The following is a 21,728-nucleotide window of genomic DNA, read 5'->3' on the forward strand; positions in this document are numbered from 1 at the left end:
TTTTGGCTTCATCTGCTTTCCATATATTCAAAGAATTGTACCACATGGAACCCTTTAAACAATAAGGAGGAAATAACATAATTTTTCAATTGCTCTTGAAAAAGATTTTAACTACATAAAATATTCTAGAATTCTCTAAGAAGTTACAGTTGCAAGTAATATAATTGTTCAATACTGAATTCCTAACATTTTTGCAGGAAAGAGTTGATGATTTGGGAATTTTAACCAATCCCTGCATGGCAAAGGCAACCTTAGACCAATCTATATTCCCAAATAACATTTTGTGTAGAAGAGAGAGTTAAGGCCCAATCCTGCAAACACTCACATATGTTACTCAGATGAGTAAATTTTGCAGGATTCAGTCCTCATGTTGTAAATAGACCGTTAATTTATCACATTCTTAGAACATTGTAGTTATTGAGGAAACAAATGTTTGAAAGTCAGGTAATTCTGAATTATGGTTAAAAAAATGAAATTTGAAAGGTAAAATATTGGCTAGTTCAGATCTAAGATCTAAAGTCTAGAAATATTCAGTAAAGGTACTAGAACCAACTTCTGTGCTGTTCCTTTCCTCAGTCTCTCATGTCCTCTCCTTCTGGACATGAGAGAACTCCATTGACTGCTACTTGACAGAATTTAAGCTGCTGAGTGCCTTTTTTGAATGCTCCCTTTGGCTTCATTTCGAGTTGAGGATGTATAGCTCCTCCTCCGTGATGCCTTGTCCCCTATATGTTCAGGTTATAAGTCTTTTCTTTGTTTCATGTGTGTAAAGATAAAACATGACAGTGTCTCTTCTATTCGTGGTTAGTCCAGTGAAAGAGATTATCACCTGGATCTTCACAAGTTACATATGAAATCATCTGGGATGCATGAGATGACGCTCTTTGGATTTGTTCATCTGGTATCTGGGAATACAGCATTCTCAAGGAAGGACCTCAACTCTGGAATTTACTTCCCCCTTGGTGCAACAGAATCCAAGTTTGTTGACCCTGCAGGCAGATTGCAAAATCTGTTTTGTAACTCAGCCTTTCTCTGAGATGGGATGAACTAAGCTGTGGGTGTTCCTTTATCAAAGGGGCAGGAACTGTCATTGATTCTATGTTTTTACAGTGCCTAGCATAATAGAATCCAACTTGATTGTGCCTTATAGGCACTACGACTTTAAAAATGTTAAATGATAATAAATACTGGCTTTGGGAGCTCTTTTTGATGTGAGTTTTGATGCTATGTGTAGGCTAGATTCTCAGCTGGCATAAATCAGCCTATCTGCATTGAAATCAGTGAAGCTACATTAATTTAAACTAGTTAGGGACTTCACCTTGTATGTCTGGATGACTACTCTAGTTTGTGTTTTGAAATGTCATTCTGTTTTGCGCACCCAGCACATCTATGATGGGTGCCCTGTACCTATCAAAGAATAAAGAAATAAAAATATTAAAAAAATATTCTGCTTTTTATTGATGCTTTTATTTCTTTATAGAGCCAAAAGAAAATCCCACTTCTCTGTTTTAGAGCTTGTCTACTTTGGAAATGCTACAGTGGCACAGTTGCAGCACTGCAGTATAGACATTATCTACATGTAGATAATCCACCCCCCGAAGAGGTGATAGCTAGGTTGATAGAAGAATTCTTCCATCAACCTAGCACTGTCTACACTGAGAGTTAGGTCGGTTTAACTGCATTGCTCAGGGGTGCGGATTTTTCACACCCCTGAAAAACATAGCTGAGTGAGTGACTTTTCTAAACTCCTTTCCTTGCTTCCCTCCAATCTGAGCCTCGCCTGTAGACATCCACAGGGACTACACTTTGGTTTAGCTTAGCTAGTCACTGGATATCACTATTGTTTCACCAAGAGCTACAAACTAATAATTTTGGTTAGTTCAGATTTCAGGCTGGGAGGGTCTGAGGTGTTAGCCTCATCTCTAATCTGTATTAATTTTCAGAGTTCACTTTTTCAAGTCAACCATGTCTTCATTTATCTTGTGTCTACTGCATGTTCTATGGATGCTGAAATATCAGTGTTAGGCTCTGAAGCTAAACAGGTTTGTCAAAACTGCAGTTTCTGCCATGAAAATCTGCCAGACAGTGATTAATTCTGTGGGAACCTTCATCTTATCTTCTTGAGTGGTGGAAATAGTCAGTGACCTCCTGCAGCAATCTGATTGGTTCATTAATATTGGTAGTGTTGTCTAGAACTAAAAGTGTAGGATTGGGCCTCAGGACTCAAGCTCTACTCCTGGTTCTGCCACTGAATCACTCTGGGCCTGTTTTCATGTCTTCAGCCTGCTATTAATAGTTACCTACCTCACAGAGCTCTTGTAAGACTTAGCCGATTCATGTCTGTAAAACCCTTTGAGATCTTCAGTGCAACAGAACTGCAAATTATCATAATTAAATGGGACATTTGGGAAGGAACTGGGGGAGTGATCTGATTGTTCTAAATTCCAAGATATTGCTATTATATACTGTGTAAATCTTTACATCTGACAGGTCCTATCACCCTCCAAAAGCAGACAACAAAGCTCAGGTATGAAACTTACTTATAAAGTTAGTTAAGCTCTAGAAAGGAGAACAGGAAAAACAAAGTTTCAACCCTTCCTCTTCTCCCAGCTACAGTATTAAACCCTTTAATATATAAGCACTGTTCTTGAGCTTTGAGGTAGATTTTTGGAATGTCATAAGACCCCACTGGGTGTTTTGATGATCTGAATGGTTGGAGGGAGTTTACACTCATCCCTTATTAAGCACCTGCAGATAAATAAGGATACAAGCTGGAGATCATCTGAATTTCTGTTTGCAGCAGAAATTTGAGTGATTCCTTAAGAGTCTGAGCCTACACCAATTAAGTCAATGGGAATTATGCCATTTTTGGGTGCCTACCTTGAGATATGTGAGACCAAATTTTAAAGTGCTCAGCATCCACAATCAGGTCCAGATTTTCAAAAGAACTCAGTGCTCACTGTGTCAAATATTTGTAAAATCTGGCCTTTTATTTAGGTGCCTAAACAACAGCTGAGCAATTTTGAAAATATGGTTCTATTTGTGCAGGCTGCATTCTCCTGTCTTCAATAAGGTAAGGTGAAAGGAGCTCATGAGCAAATGGGAGAGGAAGGGCAGAAAGAAGCATTCTGGGACAAAACTTGCTGTGGGAAGAAAGAGTTGCTAAAGGTGAGGCAGGAGTAGGTTCCCAAAGGGATGGGTGGTTTCAGTAGGTATATTTTCACATCTGTTTGTGAAGCTGGATTAGTGGCCAGTATATATATATATGTGGAATAGCCCACTCTAGGCAGTGAATAGTATAAAATATGTTAATGGGCAGATGCAGAAAAGAAACGAAGTTATATAGTCCCAATCCATGTCCTCTGAGCACCAGATCTTGTGTCATACTATAGAATAGGTTAGTTTGTTCTGTTTGATCACAATATTCTTTTAAAATAACTTCCTAGCATTTAGAATGTGTTTTCCTTCTCTTCCTCTACATATTTTTTGTGGTTTCCATAATTTGCTGAATACAGTATGCTGCACTATTCACCTTCGTCTGTAGTTCAGGACCTTCATATGGTTTTCCCCTCTCTGTCTTCCCCATGTCCTCAGTCCACAGCTGTGGGATCTATGAGGGTGTTTCTCCTCTTTCTGGGATTTTGAAATTCAATTAAATTTTCGATCACTTTATTGGCAGGACATGGCTTGCCAAAGTCGATGCATCAAGTATTTAGGCCAAATTCAGCCTGGGTGTAATTGACGGGACTGCAATGAAGTCTAATGTATTAGTAAAGGCAATCCTTTTGGCAGAACCCTTTTGAGTTGTGCCCACTTATGCTAGCAGTACTTTGGCCCTGGGTGTCTAGGGCAAGTTTTAAAGGAGTAACAGGGATTTATATAGTGACTCCATTTTGGATTTCAAATAAATCCCAGACACTTGATTCTCTAGTGATACCAGAACTAATAGGTCAGATTTTATATTAGTACATGTTAGAATGTTTGGGTTTATTTTAATTTTGTTGCTTGACAAAGTGAGAAACCTCCATAACAAATAAATGACAAAGGCAAAAGCTAGTGGAAATTTGGCAGGTGAAGTACAGGGCCCAGGATCAGGCCATCAAATCCTGTCGTATCCTTGAAGTACCCCAGCACCTGATACTTCAGGAGAATGGTGCCAAGGGTAGGATGCTGTGGAATGGGCTCATTGGAGGGGCTTCCTCACCCGCGGCCCTTCGAGTGAGGCCACAGACCAGGACCCCAGAATATTACTCATGGTCACAGAAATAGGCAAGGGCCCCACAGCCTGATGGTCTCAGCTCCACCCCAGCAGCTGCCCCATCTCCCCTTCCTGCTGTCGTTCTTCCCCAGGCTCCCTTCCTCCACTTGATGGCGGGGGGGGGCGGGGCGTATCCCCTCTTCTCCCTCCCCTCCAGCCGCCGCTCGGCCTCGGCCCACCGCCCCGGCCCAGCCCCGCGCGGGTCCCGTGGTCTCCCGGGCCGGCGCCTGCGCGCCGCTCCGCCCGCCCCCTGCCCGCTGTCAGGATGAGGCGGAGGAGGCGGAGGCCCAGCCCGGCAGCTCCCGTCTTTCGCAGCGGCTCCTGGCGTAGCGGTTTCAGCCCCAGCGCCGCTGCCTGAGGGGAGCGGGGGACGCCGGCGGAGCCATGGCCCAGCCCGGGGTTGCGCCGCACGCAGACGGTAAAGGAACCTCTCGGCCGGCCGCGCTCCCGGGGCGGGGTGGGGCGGGCGCGGCCTGCGGAGCCCCGGGCTTGCCTGGGGAGCCGCACCGGCCAAGGGGGCGTGGAGAGTGGGGGCAGGGGCCGAGCAGCGGGGGTGTGTGTCGGGGCTCGAGGGACAAGCCCTGGGGAGAGGCTAGTCCGGGTGGGGGGGGCATTTCCCGGGTGGGGGTGACAGGCCCTGGGGAGATGCTAGTGCGGGGGTGACAGGCTAGTGGGGGGAAGCAGGCTAGTGCGGGGGCATTTCCCGGGATGGGGGTGACAGGCCTTAGGAGATGCTAGTGCAGGGGATGGGGGTGACAGGCTAGTGCGGGGGAGCATTTCCTGGGATGGGGGTAACAGGCCCTAGGGAGATGCTAGTGTGGGGGTGGGGGTGGTGGTGACAGGCTAGTGTGGGGGAGGGAAGCAGGCTAGTGCGGGGGCATTTCCTGGGATGGGGAGGACAGGCCCTGGGGAGATGCTAGTGCGGGGGCATTTCCTGGGATGGGGGGTGACAGGGCCTAGGGAGATGCTAGTGCAGGGGAGGGGGGAGGTGACAGACTAGTGCAGGGGAGGGCATTTTCCTGGGATGGGGAGTGACAGGTCCTAGGGAGATCCTAGTGTGGGATGGGGGGGTGACAACCCCTGGGGAGATGCTAGTGTGTGTGTGTGGGGGGGCATTTCCCGGAATGGGGGGTGACAGGGCCTAGGGAGATGCTAGTGCAGGGGAGGGGAGAGGGTGACAGGCTAGTGCAGGGGGGGCATTTCCTGGAATGGGGGGTGACAGGCCCTAGGGAGATGCTAGGGGAGGGGAGAGGGTGACAGGCTAGTGCAGGGAGGGCATTTCCCTGGGATGAGGGGTGACAGGTCCTAGGGAGATGCTAGTGAGGGGAGGGGGCATTTCCCTGTGGTGTCAGAGGCAACAGGCCCTGAGAGAGCTGGTCGAGAGGGGAGAACATTTACCTGGGGGAGGAGTGTGGCAAGCTGTGCATGGAGATATTTATTCTGAGAGTAAGGTTACCTGGGCAGGGCTGTGTATGGAGGATGTTTATTCTGATGAAGAGGTGAGCTACTCTCACCTGCATACTTGTGCATGAGGTAAGAGTAATAGACCTTTCAGTGTGATGCTTATCAAGGGAAAGGGGTGATGTACCTGGACATGGGGGTAGGAGGTGCCAGGTCTTGCAGGGAGATGCTTACCTTGTGAGTGGGGAGACGCTTACCAGGGCAAGAATGTATAGGGGAAGTGACAGCACACCACAGGATGATGCTTGTCCAGCAAAGGGTTGTTTACCAATCAGGAACCCCTGCCTAGGTAATCACAGACCCTGCAGGATGATGCTTATTCTGTGTGGGGCATTTACATTGGCAAGGGGATAGTGTATGTGTGGATGACCAACTCTGTAGGAAGGGCACCCAGAGCATGAGGTTGCATCACTGACCACCTTGGCTAATAACTATTGATAAGGCCTATTCTCCGTGAACCGGTCAACTTCTTTTTTGAACCCAGTTAAACTCTTGGCCTTCACAATATCCCATTGCAATGAGTTCCAAAGGTTGACACTGCTGTGTGAAGAAGTACTTCTTTATGTTTATTTTAAACCTGCTGCCTATTAGTTTCCATTGGGTGATCCCTAGTTCTTGTGTTATATGGAGGGGCAAAGGTGGGAAGCAGGTTACTTGGGCAGGCATTTCCGGGTGGGGAATGACACTTACTGCAGGGAGACAGGGCAGTATTTACCTGGACATGGGAACAGGAAGAATTGCCTGGAGAATTGAGAATTTGTGATAGACTTTGTCTGGAAATGTACATGGAGTGGGTTATGTGTCTGGTTTGGGAGAGGGAGTGACAGACATTTCAGGGAAATACTTGGAGGTAGTACTGTCTTTCTGTGCAGGAAAAGCATGGAGTGGAATCGGAGAGACCCTGTATGGAGATGGCTATCTTGAGGTTGGTTATCAGTTTAACTGGACAGGAGGGTTATGGGGGAGGAATAAAAGACTGTGTGGACATTGTTCTGAAGGGTGGATATTTGGTGGGATTTATGGATGGACAGACACCATAGGGAGCCACTTATCTTGGCAGCAGGGCACTTAACCTGTGCAAGGATTTTCACAGAAGAGAGTAACTACCAGTTTATTGTGGTGTGTATCTAGGGGATTATATTTTACTGGGGGTGGGTGTGGGTGTCTGCTTATGCAAGAAGGACCTTATCCTGTGGGGAGGGGTGGGTCAGTTTACCTGGTCAAAGTTTAACTAATGTGTCAGACTCTGGAGGAAGATATGTGTATAGAGATGAGAGTATTTGCATTTTCCCCCTCTTCAAGGTGAATGGCATACTTCAGGATTTTTGTTCTTGTGAGGGGTGGGTGTGGGTGTTTACCTATTCAGGTGGAGTTGTGTGGCAAGATTATTTTATCTGTTCTTGAGTTATGTGGGGTGGGCTACATTTTCTACAGTCAAGTTGCTGTCCTAGGGGTGCTTGTGAAAATGGAGGAATGTGAGAATGTTAGTGTGTAAATAATCAAGAAAAACAGTTTATGTTGAAACCTGCATTGTTGGGCCCTTTCAAAATCTGTTACATAATAACAGTAATTTTGTGTGTATGTGTAAAGTGGTTATATAAAATTAATGGGAATTTTTTTAAGTGGTTGAAGACTAGGGATATTTCCAGTTAGAGGTGGCTGTTAGTACGGGTTTCACTGTGTATTCTCTGGGGATGAACAGCGGCAGTGTTTCTCTTAAGTCTTTCCTTTTATTATAAGATCTACCAACTCGTTGTTATGATTGCTGTGTTTGCTTTTTCAGAGTGGGTGTTCAGCAGACCCATGCACTGTGCAAATGCTGCTTCTGTATGGGGAAAGGTGGTGGTGTGTCAGTCACTGTACCTACTGTTGTGTTGCTTCTGAGCAATATTAATCTGTGGTGACAATAAAGGTGTGTGAAGCTTTGGTGATTTGATAATTTGATCAGTGCTCACTCTTATGAGATGCAAACTTGTCTCCTCTGTTTTTCTCCAACTGCTGGAAGATGAGGACAGGTAAAAACTAAGTACTTGTAAGAAAAAGCTGTGGTTAGATGGATAGATCCTAGAAGTGATTGCTTTGTACTGTAGTAGTCAGAGCTGGAAAACAGGCTTGCTCTCCCTCTTCATTCTTCAGCAACAGGAGGATCATTCCCTATATTTTCTCCACTCTGATTGCTATGCTGTTGGTCTCAACAACTTGCCTGTTTTATTTTTAAATAGTCCACTGAAAGATGAGTCACGTACAACTTCTCCATTATTTTTTAACATGAGGAAAAATGTTGGAGGAAGGAATTATTTAGTATTTTATTCAGTTACATTGAATGTGCTGTTTGGAAGGGCTGTCAAACTTTATTGGTCTAAGATAGCTTAATGCTTTGGTGTATTTGACAATACAGGAGAAGTGTATTTTTTTTTTTCTTCAGGGAAAATTCCCAGCTTTTGATCCTTAGTAATATTCTTTGCAAGCGGCTGTTTTACATCTTTTGTACACACAAAAGAAAGACACTCATGTTGTGGCGTTCAGAAAAGTCTAAAGACTCTCTTGGAAACTGCATTTTAAAAACCGTATTTAGGGGCAACATATGAGTAGTTTGTTAACGAGTTCAGAGAATATTGTGGGATAAAGAAACGCCGTCCAAGAAGACGACAAGTTGAATAGCTAGAAGAAAAGGGTAAATAAGAAAAGAGTGGATGTCAAGTCTCTGCTCTTTGTAATTTGTCTTAGCAGAGAAGTTGAATTACCGCTTTAATTCTTTTGTGCAGGCTAATAAAGTTTCCATGTGATAGCAATCACAAAAAGGCTAAATTGGCTGCCAGTGTTGCTTTGTGCAGTGTGCTGTCAGGTGAGTCTTTAGTTAATGATTTGAACCTGCTCTACAGGTAGGTTTGTGCTTTTCTTGGTCAAGGTATTGTGAAGTATTAATGAATGTCTGTACTGCTGTATAGATTGTTGAACTGTGTGACAGGAATGATAATAAATCAATGCCTTGTTAGTTTGTTATTTGTTTGAGCATCCAGCACTCATTTTGACTTCATTCAGATGCTGATCACCTCTGAAAAGCAGGCTACCAGTCACTAAACAAAAATTTCAGAAATAGCTTTTTTTCAGTTTGAATACTTAGGCTCTAACAATATTCATGTCTGTAAGATGCTTTGAAGAAAGTACTATTATATAGAATATTGATACATAGGAGTCCCCTTTAAGACTGCTTAATGTTAGTGTTTTTGTTATTTGTATAAATGCCTTACACTTTTTTTTTTTTAAGTTCAACAGCAAATGAAATTGATGTTTCTCAGACTGCTTCTGTTGATAGTATTCCCTGATAAGGGAAAACTTTCCATTCAGTATGACTGAGTGAAATTGTAATTTCAGCAGCCAGGATTAGAATGCAGGAGTGGAATCACTTGCTTCTGTGCTTAATCCGCTAGATACAGTGTCTCTTTCCTTGTGGCCAGATTGAGATTACATTGACTCTGGTTAGAGGAACCTGCTCAGCTGCAGGATGTAGGTTGTGAGAGAACTTGCTGTGAGAGAACTTGCTGTAGTGACATTAGTACCATCAGTAGCAGTGCTGTCCTCCACACTGACAAACCAATTTGGCCCCCCCCTCAAAAAAATTAGAAACTTGTGGCTATAGCTTCCACAGATCCCAAAGGCCGGACATAAGTCACTGAAAGTGGGGATCTCTGAATAACCCATGGAAAAATCAGTGCAATACTTTAAGCCCTAATAATCAGTTACATTTTCAAGGCTGTCACTTAAAGGAAAAGAGCTAGAAACCAACCTTTTAAAAATGAGAGGTGAGATTAGCACTGACACTTTGGTGTCGCTCAAATGGGATAAAGGACAGGAGCCTGAGTTTGGATTCTAAAGAATAATTCTGAGTTAGAGAGATAACAGAACAACCTTGTCAGTTTTAAACCTTTTCCTTTTGTTGGACAGTAATTTCCGAATGATTGGGATTTTCTTGAAAAAAATCTTTCCACTTTTCATGATATAGTGTAATAGACTGAAGTGATCAAGTATTTTTGGCATAATAACATAAAAAGTTCTAAAGTGCATCTGTCTTTTAATAGCTGTACACTTCTTTGATCAATGCAGTACATAGGCTTTGTGTTTAGCTGCTAAAAGGGAATCTATTGTTCTTTGAAGAGAAGTAAACACCCTGAATATGCATATTGCCAGCTCTAGAATTCTTAGGCAAACCTATCTTTATTTTGTAAGACAGTGTGACCCTGTTCTTTAAATTCTTGATAATTAGCTTGTCTGGTGGCCTGAAGGCAAAATACAGTATGCGTTGACCCACCACATAGATTGAATCTCTCTTTTACCCTTAGAAAACTTCTAAATACAGATATTCTTTTGTTCTGTACTGCTTCCTGGCTACCCCTTCCCTAACTACCTCTGACAGCAGCACAGCTTTAGTAGGTATTCTGCTTCCCTGTTGGCTGGTGTCCCAAGATGCTGGTCCTTTCCCCATCAGGTGGGGTGGATTCTCAGCACAAAGGGAGAAAGTGGATAAGTAATGTTGACAGAATCAGAATGATCTAGCTAATTCACAATGGAATTGGAGGAAGGTACAGAACTGTGGAGAGCAGCCAGCCTCCACATCGTTCTACCCACAGAATCAAATCCCTATGAAAGACCAGTCAGAGTGGCTTCAGTGGCATCAGAAGAAGGTGAAAGATGTTGCTGCAGAAGTGCCATTACTGACCTCTTTCTTGGCGCCTTTCAGGATCTTCCAGATTAATCCCCTCCACTTGCAAAGGGAATGATTTGGCTTCTAGCCTTTCTCTTGTAGGAATAAGGTACACCTCTACCTCGATATAACGCTGTCCTTGGGAGCCAAAAAATCTTACCGTGTTATAGGTGAAACCGTGTTATATTGAAGTTGCTTTGATCCACTGGAGTGCGCGGGCCTGCCCCCCCCCCCCCCCCGAGCACTGCTTTACCGCGTTATATCCAAATTCGTGTTAGATTGGGTGGCGTTATATTGAGGTAGTGGTGTATGTGCAGTATTGAGAATACCAGGTAATTCTGTTTGCATACCAGTTTTTTGTATTGTGAGAGAAGCCACCGTATTTTTCTCACAAAGTATCAACTTATCTAATTTAAGAGAACATGGTCAACCTATTGAGCACCTAAACCTGAGTCTCTAACCTGAATGGGAGTGTCCTCAGTCCAGGTCTGATTTTAAACCTAATGCTTCATTGCCAATAAAAAAAACCTGCTTCTGGAAATTAATGGGTTTTATGTGCATTTTTTAATTTGTAGGGTATGTCTATACAGCAAAAACACAATGTGGCAACAAGTCTCAGAGCCTGAGTCAACTTATTTGGGCTCATGGGGCCTGCACTATGGAGCTTAAAAATACCTATGTAGACGTTGTGACTTGGGCTGAACTCCGGGCTCTGAAATGCGGTGAGGTGGGTCTCAGAGCCTGGGCTCTAGCCTGAGCCCGGATATCTATACTGCTGTTTTTATCACATTAGCACAAGCCCAAGTCAGTTGACTGGGCTCTGAGACTCACTGCTGCGGTGTGAGGGTTTGCGGGGGGGGCTGTTTGGGCTCCGCGGACATACCCATAGACTACAGTGGATTCACCGGAAAGGTACAGTATGGGTAGCAACAGTGCAAATTTTGCCATCTTACCCTACCAGTGTGGAATTGATGTTTTTATATAGCCAAAACCAGATTTGCTGCTGAAAGGAATCTTATTTTTAAACTTCTAATAGCTATTGTGAACAGTGGAGAATTTAAAACAAACAAACATGCTGGCTTATTCTCTCTCTTCTGACTGCCTACGTGATGGTTTCCTGTATTTATTTATTTATTTTATTTATTTGCTTTTAAATACGTTTTTAAAAACATTAAGTGATTTCTTAAGTTACAATAATGGTTTTACTTATTTGTACTACATTCAGGTTTCTTTAATAGAATAATATGAATCAAGAAAACTAATGTTACAATTCTATTACAAAATTGTATTTGATTTTGCAGTTACTGAAATCCTCAAGCATAAGGCTGATAGCATTGATAAGCAGAACTTGAGTAGTATGCAGTCTTCTAATCAATCTAAGATAATAAAGTTGAAATAACAGACACTATAAATACTGAACTCTATATTTAAGGAGGGTATCTTGGAATCCAAAGGTCTAGTATTTCTGTGAACAAGAATTATGAAACACAATTAGAGAACTGCCTTGAGTACCTGAAATAATGGCTACTGAGCTAATAGTACTAGTCTCTGCAAGTTTCTCTTTGTATAAATAGCATATGTGTCATATAACCTTAGTCTTGGTATGGTCAGTAAAGCATGATGGTGAATTATGACTGGAAGCAGAATTGAGTCCTTGGAAACCTGTTTCTTCATCGATTTTGATGTCAAAAGAACCAACAAACTATGCACATTCAGTTCTTACTTATCTTTCAGTAAAAAAAAAAAGCAAAAGCAAAAAAGGTATATATTACTTCACCTTTAAAACATATATTTAATTCTTGTCAGCCCTGGAAACTGAAGTCTACTGTTGATCAATATACACAGAGAAAATATACATGAAGTGCCACATTTATTATCTATATTTGTATGGTTTTGCTAGTTTGCATTGTAATTTCACAAGCATCATTAAGACCTGCTTCCTTCTCCAAAAAGTTTTCCATCTACATAAGGTGGGTCACATCTTCACAGCTTCTCTCCTTGTCCAGCCACTTCCAACCCCAGTCTTCTCCTTTGAACAATATTCTGACTCTTATTGTCTTTTCCCACTGTCTTCTTTGCGCTGCCACTTATGCTGCTTCCAGTCATAATTCACCATCGTGCTTTACTGACCATACCAAGACTAAGGTTATATGACACATATGCTATTTATACAAAGAGAAACTTGCAGAGACTAGTACTATTAGCTCAGTAGCCATTATTCCAGGTACACAAGGCAGTTCCTCAAAATCCAGCTTTGTCACTGACAGACTTTAGTGTAGTCCTGTTTGAAGAGGGCTACATTAATAAGTAGGAACCTTTTAGTTCTCACCCACATCATCTACACGGGGGAGTTACAGTGCATTGCTCACTGCTATTTGCACCCCTGTAGTCCAAACTGCGGGCCAATGTAAACATAGCCATAGACTCTTGGCTATCAGTTTCCACTCTTCACAATTTCTCACCTTTACCCTTGGCGACTTCAGATTCCATATTAATGTCCTGTCAGACCTGTTAGCTCAGCTTCACCCCACCTCGTGTGACCTTCAGTCCTGGATCTACTCTCTCACTGACCAAATGACCAGTCACTTTGACCTTGCATTCACTAAATCCTGTCCCTCCTCTGACTTCCGTTTCCTCATTCTCTCTCTCCAACCACTACTTCATCTCCTTCAAACAGTGCAACTGCTGTTTCCCAGCCCTCTTGCAACCTCCAGTGCAGTCCATAGCTCCTGTGTCTCCTGCTTTCTCCTCCATTGACTCTTTTGTAGAATTCCTCCCCTCTTGTTTCCCCATCCCTTCCACTTCGCCCCATTCTCATTATGACAAGGCCTGTCTTTCTAATGCTGGCACATCCTCAACTTCTGCTTCTTCCATTTCTGTTCCTTTGGATAAAATCCCATGACCACACAAACTTCCTTTGCTGCACATTTTTTTAAAAAATGTTTCCAAACCGCCCTGCTTCTCTAGCTTCATTTGGTTCTCAGCTGCTTATTTGTTACTTTTGATTGCCTCCCGCTTCTCTATGTAAGTTCTCACAAACTCTTAATGAAAAAAATTGACAGGATCTGCTATCATCTCCCTACAGTTTCTTAGGTAATAATAATTGGAGATATACCAATCTCCTAGAACTGGAAGGGACCTCGAAAGGTCATTGAGTCCAGCCCCCTGTCTTCACTAGCAGGACCAATTTTTGCCCTAGATCCCTAAGTGACCTCCTCAAGGATTGAACTCACAACCCTGGGTTTAGCAGGCCAATGCTCAAACCACTGAGCTATCCCTCCCCCTTCTTCACATCATTCTCCTCTCTCACTGATAGTAAGGTCATTTGTTGCCTTTCCAGTTCCCCTGCTTCATATGTCTTCAGGAGCTGGTTGTTTTTATCAATACAGATTACAGTATTTCACTGATGTTTGACTGCAGTCCAGTCACATGCATATAGTAAGGTTGGCATTCATGTTCAGTAATTTCTTTTTGTAATAACTTTTCAGGATTTCATTGGGACAAAGTTATTTAAGATGTAAAAAACAACGAAGTTGGGAGAGATTCAAACTGGAGAGCTCAGGGGATATATTAAGTCTTTCACTCCTAAGGCTTAAATTTCAGTCCTAGGAATTGACCAAAAGACACTAGCACCTGATGGTAGTTTGGTGTCCCATATTAAATAAGTTGGTAGACTGTGTTCTAATAAACATTTCACATAGAATGGGAGAGGGATGGTGGTCTGAGCACCCAGTCTGGAAGACTGGAACTCCTAATTTGAACTCTGAGTTCTTTGCTGGTTTTTGAACAAGTCACTAATATCCCTACTTCAATTTTTTAATCTGTAAATTGAGGCAATGCTTACTTTGGAACATTGTTAGGACAGGGTGCAGGAATTTTGCTCGGCTGCTTATGCTCCTCTTGTTCTGTGGACACACTGAATTTTATTTTTCAGTGCTGGATCAATAACACTGACAACTAAATTGTAGGAGCTTTTCTTAACTTCAAAAGTTACGGGGTTCGGTGTTTTTAATGTCATGTCAAATAGTAGACAGAGCAGTTTTATCTCTGTGTGATGACAAGTTTGTGAAAACTTAAATTATGCATGAGAAATACTAAAGATGTCTTAATGTCTTAAGAAAGCACACAGTATTGGATATGTGGAATTCGTACACATCTCATTGCAGAGGGGGAATGAGTGAAAAAGAATGGTGCATAAGTATAAATAAGACAAAGAAACAAAATAAATTGTTGAAAGACGGTGGAGCCTTTTTAATGGATAGTATTCAGTAGAAGAAAGTTTTGATAGCTTATGGGTGAAAGGGTAAAAGAAAATTTTGAGCTGATCAGCTTTGGTGATTTATAGCCATTTTACAGATACTTTTTACAAGGTCATCTGAACAGACTAGCTTAGGGATGATGATGATGCCCTTCCTTGTATGCTTGAGTTTGCTGACCTTTTTAACAAGTGTTAAGATACTACCTACTGTGGTGGCAAAAGAGAGCTGAGGATATGTAAAATTACTCCCTGCCCCCTGAAAAAAGTCATTCTTTCCAAATTAACTAGCTTTCACTTTAATTTTGACTGAAATATTTCTATCTATAACTATTTTTCCCAACATGAGTCTTGATAGGGTAAATTTGTATTATTTGTATAGGTGGAAATCATTAAGAGAAACACTGTCTCCTTAGAAATCTTATGTTTGTGTGTGCCATAGCAAAATCATACGCACACTGGTAGCTTAAGAATTCTGTAATTAAAAAAAAAAAATGTAGGAAACAAACAATACTTTGGAATTGACCACAGAGCATAAATATAAAACATCATCTGGTATTTGTATTTCCTATATCACTTTATCCGTAAAGTAAGGAAGCTGGAAAATTGCAGTCTCACAACAGTAATATTTAATTATGTTAAATAATCCTATATTTGTTATACTAACTAAACTGTATCTGAGTTTAAAAAAAAAATCGCCTAAGGCCCATTGAACTCAGCCGAAAAACTCCTATTAACTTCAAAGGATTTTGGACGAGGCCCTAAACTAGCAGTGTGGTATTTTGTTTTTTTATACATTAATTTACCAAGCAGTAGCTTTGTAAAAAATGGGTCGAATGTAACTGTGATCTTACTATGTTGAAATAAATAGAGTAATACCAGGGATAAATTTGGCATAGTCAGCTTAAAAGTGATCTGGTTATCTAGTATCTTATATGGTATAATGTATGTTCTTCTTAGTAACTTTGTAAAGCCAGTTATTAGTTAGGTGAGTACATGTTTAAATTAATCTTCAGGGGAAGTATATTAAACTGTCAATTTAAAAAAAATAGTTTAGATTTCTGCATTGTGCTGTACATGGGGCTATATGTTGAATCAGTGCAGAATGTTGGGCTGGCTTTCATGGGGTTTTCCACTGTGAGCATATTACATCTGCTCTGTGATTTTTGCTTTGGCTGCCAATTGAATTCCAGATGAAACTCAAGATAAACACTCAATGACTAGGTTACTTGGGTACTTAGAGTCCCCTGATACTGCGAAAGTTATGATCATCTGAGTCACTTAAGTAAACATTCCCCTGATATACCCAGGAAGGGGCTGGTGGTAGGATATTCTTGGAGCTGGTCTACACATAATTTAGTACAAATTTAATTATATCTGTTTAAAAATATATAGCTAAATTGATGTAACACCTTAGTGTGGAGACAGTTATACTGGAATAAAAGGTGCTTATATTGGTATGGTTTACATCTATGGAAATAAGTTTTTCTGATAAGCACCTTTACACCAGTATAACTGTGGCCACGCTAAAGGAGTGCACCAGTTTAACGATATTGGTACAAAAAGCGTGAGGTGGGTCTGAGCTTTGGCATTTGCTCCATGTTACAGGACTTAACTGTTCACAGGTTTCTCCCAGAAAGACACACCCTAAACCCATCTTCATTATGATAGAGGTCATTAAGGATTTCATAAATCATGGTTGTAAGGGAGTCTGCAGAGTTGGAAAGGTCTTGAGAGCTTTGTTTTCAAGATTTGTTTTAAAAATACATGTGCTTAGCATACAGGCATGCAGTAAAAATCTGAATAAATAAAATTTCCCTAGTCAGAGGAGAATTTTTCTCCTCTTGACCGTTCAGAAGAGTAGGACATGGGACTTCATCCTGTTTCTTATCAAATATAGAAAACTTGCAGGAAGATGTATATTATTCTACATAGGTTCTTATACTGCACTCATCATCATCATGGAGTCTATGCACCTGCATTTGCCAGATGAGTTTCCCAAACCATTTTATTAAGTTATCCTGAGGTAATAACATCTTGCAGCATTGCACCTGTAAATTGATGTGCATCCTGTTGTTGATCTCATGACTGCTGTGTCAAAAAATTTTTTTAAATGCCTGGGGCAGATGCCAGTTTGGTTTAACTGCTCGTGTTTTACGTTATTACAGATATGTAAGGGAAGGGGAGGCAACTGTCCAGCATTCTTCCCAAATGTTGACTCCAGTCTTCTTTCTCCTTATCTCTCTTGTCTTATCCTGTCACCTCACTTTCTTGCTAGATTGTTATTCTGCCCCTGTTCCTTCTTTTTCTACTTTCTTTGCATTTTACTCTCTCCCTTTTGCTTATACCCTTTCCTACTACTTCTGTCTACATCAGGGGTAGGCAACCTATGGCACGTGCGCCAAAGGCGGCACACAAACTGATTTTCAGTGCGTATGGATCTGAAGGACATTAAATCACCAGATATTGGCAATATTTGATTAAACAGAATAAACTGTAATCTTTGTTGAAACTTTAAAGTGTTCTGTTTTATAGAAGAAATAGATTGCATATAGAAGGTGATAGAAGTCATTAAGTGTGTAAATTTGAAGTTAAGACAGTTAATCCTCTTCTGGGTTCTGTGGTTAGTTGATATAAACGATGAGATCTGGTAGTATAGTGAAAGTTTAGTTGAAGACATTTATACTCATGTGAATGATCCATGAAATACAAACTTATGAGTTTAGTATTACCTTAGGCTATGTATACACTTATGATGGGATGTGGAGTGTACACATTGCACACACACCCTAGCCACGGGATGAACAGCAGTGTAGACAGGCACTGCTTAGGTGAGTAGAGTACAGAAACACCAGAACCTTAGGCTATAGATAGTGCCTCCAACCTCTACACTGCTGTTTTCAGCGGTGTAGTGTCCCGCTGTCAGAGCTTTTCCCTGCCTCCAAGAAAGGCTCTGGAATTGGAGAAAAGGTCTAGCAGGGGGCACTAGGGAAAGTCTCTGGTAGCTTCTCGCTGTTGGAACCTTTCCCTGCTGCCTCCCCCCTGTCAGAGACTTTCGTTTCTGGGTGTAGCTACAGTCTGCTTTTTCACTGCGGTTGTAGCTACACATACCCAACCTGTCGCCACCAGTGTAGATGAGACCTTAGTTGTGAAACATTATACCACCTGACCATTTAATAGGGTTCAGTTTAAAATATTGGGTGAGGTAGAGAAGGTTTGTACATTTGGTGATCTTGATGAGACTTGGCTTAGAAGAGAGCTTATTCTGCATATCTGTTTAGAATGTTTTTCTACTCAAATGTTTTGTTTACCTGTTAGTGAGGTAGACCAGTCTGACAGAATAAAGGGAGTGGTGAACACACTCTTTAGGACTCGCATTAAACGAATATTGAAAAGCTTGGCTAAGGAAATCTATTCAGTCTCAGTAATACAGGAAAATGCAGTCAGGTTTTTTGTGTGTGCAAACTTTTTAAAAAAACAAAACATTAATTTGAACCTCTAGTCTACGGCAGCTGTCTGTTAAATCAGAAGCAATGTTAATATCTAAGGAAGGAGGGTTGACTGCAGGCGTTGACATACAGTGGAGTAGGGGGAAATAATGGTGATTCTTTAATCAGATAGGAAATGAAGGAATTAATTATTCCAATCGCCACCAACTGATTAGCTTCCTGAAAATAGACGTTGAAATATAGAAACATCATGCATAGCTGGCTTATTTTGATAGGCATTAAAAAAAATCCAGGCCTTTCTACACTATGTTTTTGGGGAAGTCTTTCACTGTTGGTAGCAATGGTTTGAGTGCTAGTTCATGCAGGCCACTTGTATTTTTATTACTGTGCCACCTGTGCCTGCCCTGTGCTGGTTTGCACAACTGCGCTGTAGTTAAAAAACACTAGTACCCTGTCTACACTAGCACTTCACTGATGGAGCAGAAAAAGTGGGTGACTTTCTGAAAAAAGCTCATGTAGACAGGACTTTGGTGAACATGGTTCGGCAGAAGGAGTATTAGAATCCTGTGAGGAAGAAGGCTGGAGCAGTAATGGATGAAAGTTCTTGGAAAAAGATGCGTCAGGAATAAGAAGTTTCCAATGTGGTTTCATAAGGATCTGTGTGATGTCGGGGTTGTTTTGGGTTGTATTTTTTTTGGTTGGTTGGTTGGTTTGTTTTTAACAAAAGCACTTGCTGTAGAAATGAACTAGAGGCGAATTAAAGAAATATATAAAATCAAGTTTAACATGTCCACGGACAAAAGACATGGAATGTGTGCCCCCACTGATTTTACTGCTTGTTAAAGAGGGAAGCAATAAAAAGGAATGTACATGTATATTAGAAAAAGAAATACCAAAGATAAAATAGGTTAATTAATAATTAAAGGAGGTGAAACCCATGAATGCATTACTGAGCTGCCTGTAAAAACAAAGGAAAATAAAAGATAAAGAACTAGAAAATAATTAAGGCCCAATTCTGCAAAATTCTGTACATATGATTAATTTTATGCACGTGACCCATTGAACTCAATGGAACATTACTCACTTGCATTAAGTTAAACATCAATGTTTAAGTAGATGCCAATTAAATTGTAAAGTTTAGCTAAGTTTAACCGGAGTCCAGAGTGGCTAAAAGGATGGTGGTATAAGATAGACAAAGATGCTTTTATATGAATTAATTCCTTTTACACATGAAAAGTAAAATTCAGACCCTTTAAGTAGAGAAAAGCTTGAGAGATATTTTAGGTCTTAACTTGGTTTTTTATTTAAAATATATGGGGAGTATTAGTCAGAACATGAAGTGGGTTATCAGAACTGGGAGGAAAAAAATGAGTAGGATCTGTGTCTGGGGCTAGATTGGAGCAGTTGAGGAGGAGATTTGAGGTCCAAAACAGCAAAAGAGGCTGGAGATGGAGGTTGGATGGAACAGGTGGGAATAAGCTAGAAATGAAGTGGCCAAAACACCCAAAAAGAAAGGGAAATAAAGTGGGGGGAGGAGTGGTGAAAGGCTAGGACCAGAAATAGTTAAGTTGATTATTCTTTTCAAAATCTGCATAAACCACTTGACAAGTAAAATACGTTCTAAAATTATTTTACTAAAAATTTAAAATATGGTCAGTTGGACACCAAAGATATAAGAAAATAAAATGTGCAGTTTCAAGATACTTAATAGACAACAGGTTTAGTAATGCTAGAGGACATTTCAACTAACCATCAATGCTCATGACTAGAACCGAGAACTCTCCTTCATTTTGGGTCTCTTGCACACGTATGGGTTGCATTATAGCCACATTGCCACATAAAAAATGAAGATCTCGTACGTTTTCTATGTTGTTGAATAACAATGTCAGCTACACAAAGCAGATAAAGGTGTTTTACTAAATGCACCTGTAAAGTGCCAATATACAGCATAAAATACTGTTTAAAATGTTTTAAGATTATGAAATCACTAGTAAAAACATTTATGTAGCATTCTGTATTAGTACTTTATAAATATTGCAACATTTTATTTATTAGTGTTAAAGTATACATTCATGCAGGATTAATTTATTTAAACTGTATTTGTTTAACCCTAGCCAATCCTCACTTTTTTCCATACTTTTCCCTTTACTGCCGAACTTTTTTCTGCTTCATCTCTGTCCCTCCCCAATACTCTTCCCATCTGTTTAACTACCTTTCCTCTTTCCCTTGGGTTATTCTCCCACCCTCTCACTTTTTTCTACTCAAAACCTTCCTGTAGTATAAATCCATACACAAGTAGAAAAGGAAAATTAAGAATGAGTCAAGATTGTAACACTGTTGCAAAAAAAAGAAACTGTCTGGGATGTATTAGCAAGAGAGTTATAAGCAAGACACGAAGTAATTCTTCTGCTCTACTGCACGCTGATTAGGCCTCAGCTATAGTATTGTGTCCAGTTCTGGACACCACATTTCAGGAAAGATGTGGACAAATTGGAGAAAGTCCAATGAAGAGCAACAAAAACGATTAAAGGTCTAGAAAACATGACCTCTGAGGGAAGATTGAAAAAATTGGGTTTGTTTAGTCCAGATCAGAGAAGACTGAGGGAAGACATAACAGTTTTCAATTTCATAAAACAGTTCAACTGTTCAAGTACAAGGAGGAAGGATGAAAAAATGTTCTCATTAACCTCTGTGGCTAAGACAAGAAGCAGTGGACTTAAATTGCACCAAGAGCAGTTTACGTTGGACATTAGGAAAAACTTCTTCACTGTCAGGGGAGTTAAGCGCTGGAATAAATTGCCTAGGGAGGTTGTGGAATCTCTGTCACTGGAGATATTTAAGAGCAGGTTAGACAAATACCCATCAGGGATGGTCTGGTCTACAACTTAGTCCTGCATTGAGTGCAGGAGATTGAACTAGAACACCTCTCAAGGTCCATTCCAGTCCTATGATTCTATGAATGGGGATAAATACAATCTTTGAACACTTCTTTCTTTGTATCTTCTAGGAGGAAATGCATTTCACTGATTTCAGATTTATGAAACGTTTATATATTACTTGTATAATACGGCCTGTTCCAATTTGACTTTTTGAACATGCAGTGCTTTGTTTTAATGTTAGCATTGTAGCATGACTGCTTGCAGGCATTACAGAAACCCTCAAAATTCTGAGTGTTAAACAGTAGGCACATTTATCAATAGCATATAACTTATTTCTGTGTAGCATTGTTCATACAGAAGTGTCGGAGTGTTTAAGTGTTAGTCTCTATGTGCAGAAGGGCAAGTTGATCAAATTTCCAGGTGAAGGACAGCTGGATAACTTCCTGTGAGTAACCTGCACCTGTGTGATAAAGTAAGTGGTACTTCCAGAAGATTGCTAAGAAAAGTGGTATGTTTCTAAAAATCTCACTCTTTAAATATACTCTAATTACATACTCAGAATGTTACTACTGCAGAACTACTTTCTTAACACTACCAACCCCATGTGTTCTGTTGCACAACTGCAGGTTACATTTTCCTGGGTCTTAATTCACTTTGTTGTATGCAATAATCTGCCCAGGAAATAAAATTCAGTTATTATAATGAAGAGCTCAACTATTTAAAA

General features: G+C 40.9%; 1 protein-coding gene across 5 annotated transcripts in view; it reads left to right on the plus strand.

The window, feature by feature from the left end:
* RABEP1 (rabaptin, RAB GTPase binding effector protein 1) overlaps nt 1–21,728 on the plus strand; it is an 89,929-nt gene that overhangs the window by 9,526 nt on the left and 58,675 nt on the right. For 3 of the 5 annotated variants that reach the window (XM_039507457.1, XM_039507459.1, XM_039507460.1), the window contains exon 1: nt 4,471–4,676. The exons of 1 other annotated variant lie outside the window; for it this stretch is intronic. In XM_039507457.1, coding sequence (XP_039363391.1) covers nt 4,643–4,676 — 34 coding nt within the window. In that variant the 5' untranslated portion in view covers nt 4,471–4,642. Of the gene's footprint in view, nt 1–4,468; nt 4,677–21,728 lie in introns of those variants that run through there. One more of the 5 variants, XM_039507458.1, reaches the window with a different exon arrangement.

Source organism: Mauremys reevesii, linkage group 20 (assembly GCF_016161935.1).
Source record: "Mauremys reevesii isolate NIE-2019 linkage group 20, ASM1616193v1, whole genome shotgun sequence".
Classification (NCBI taxonomy): Eukaryota; Metazoa; Chordata; order Testudines; family Geoemydidae; genus Mauremys; species Mauremys reevesii.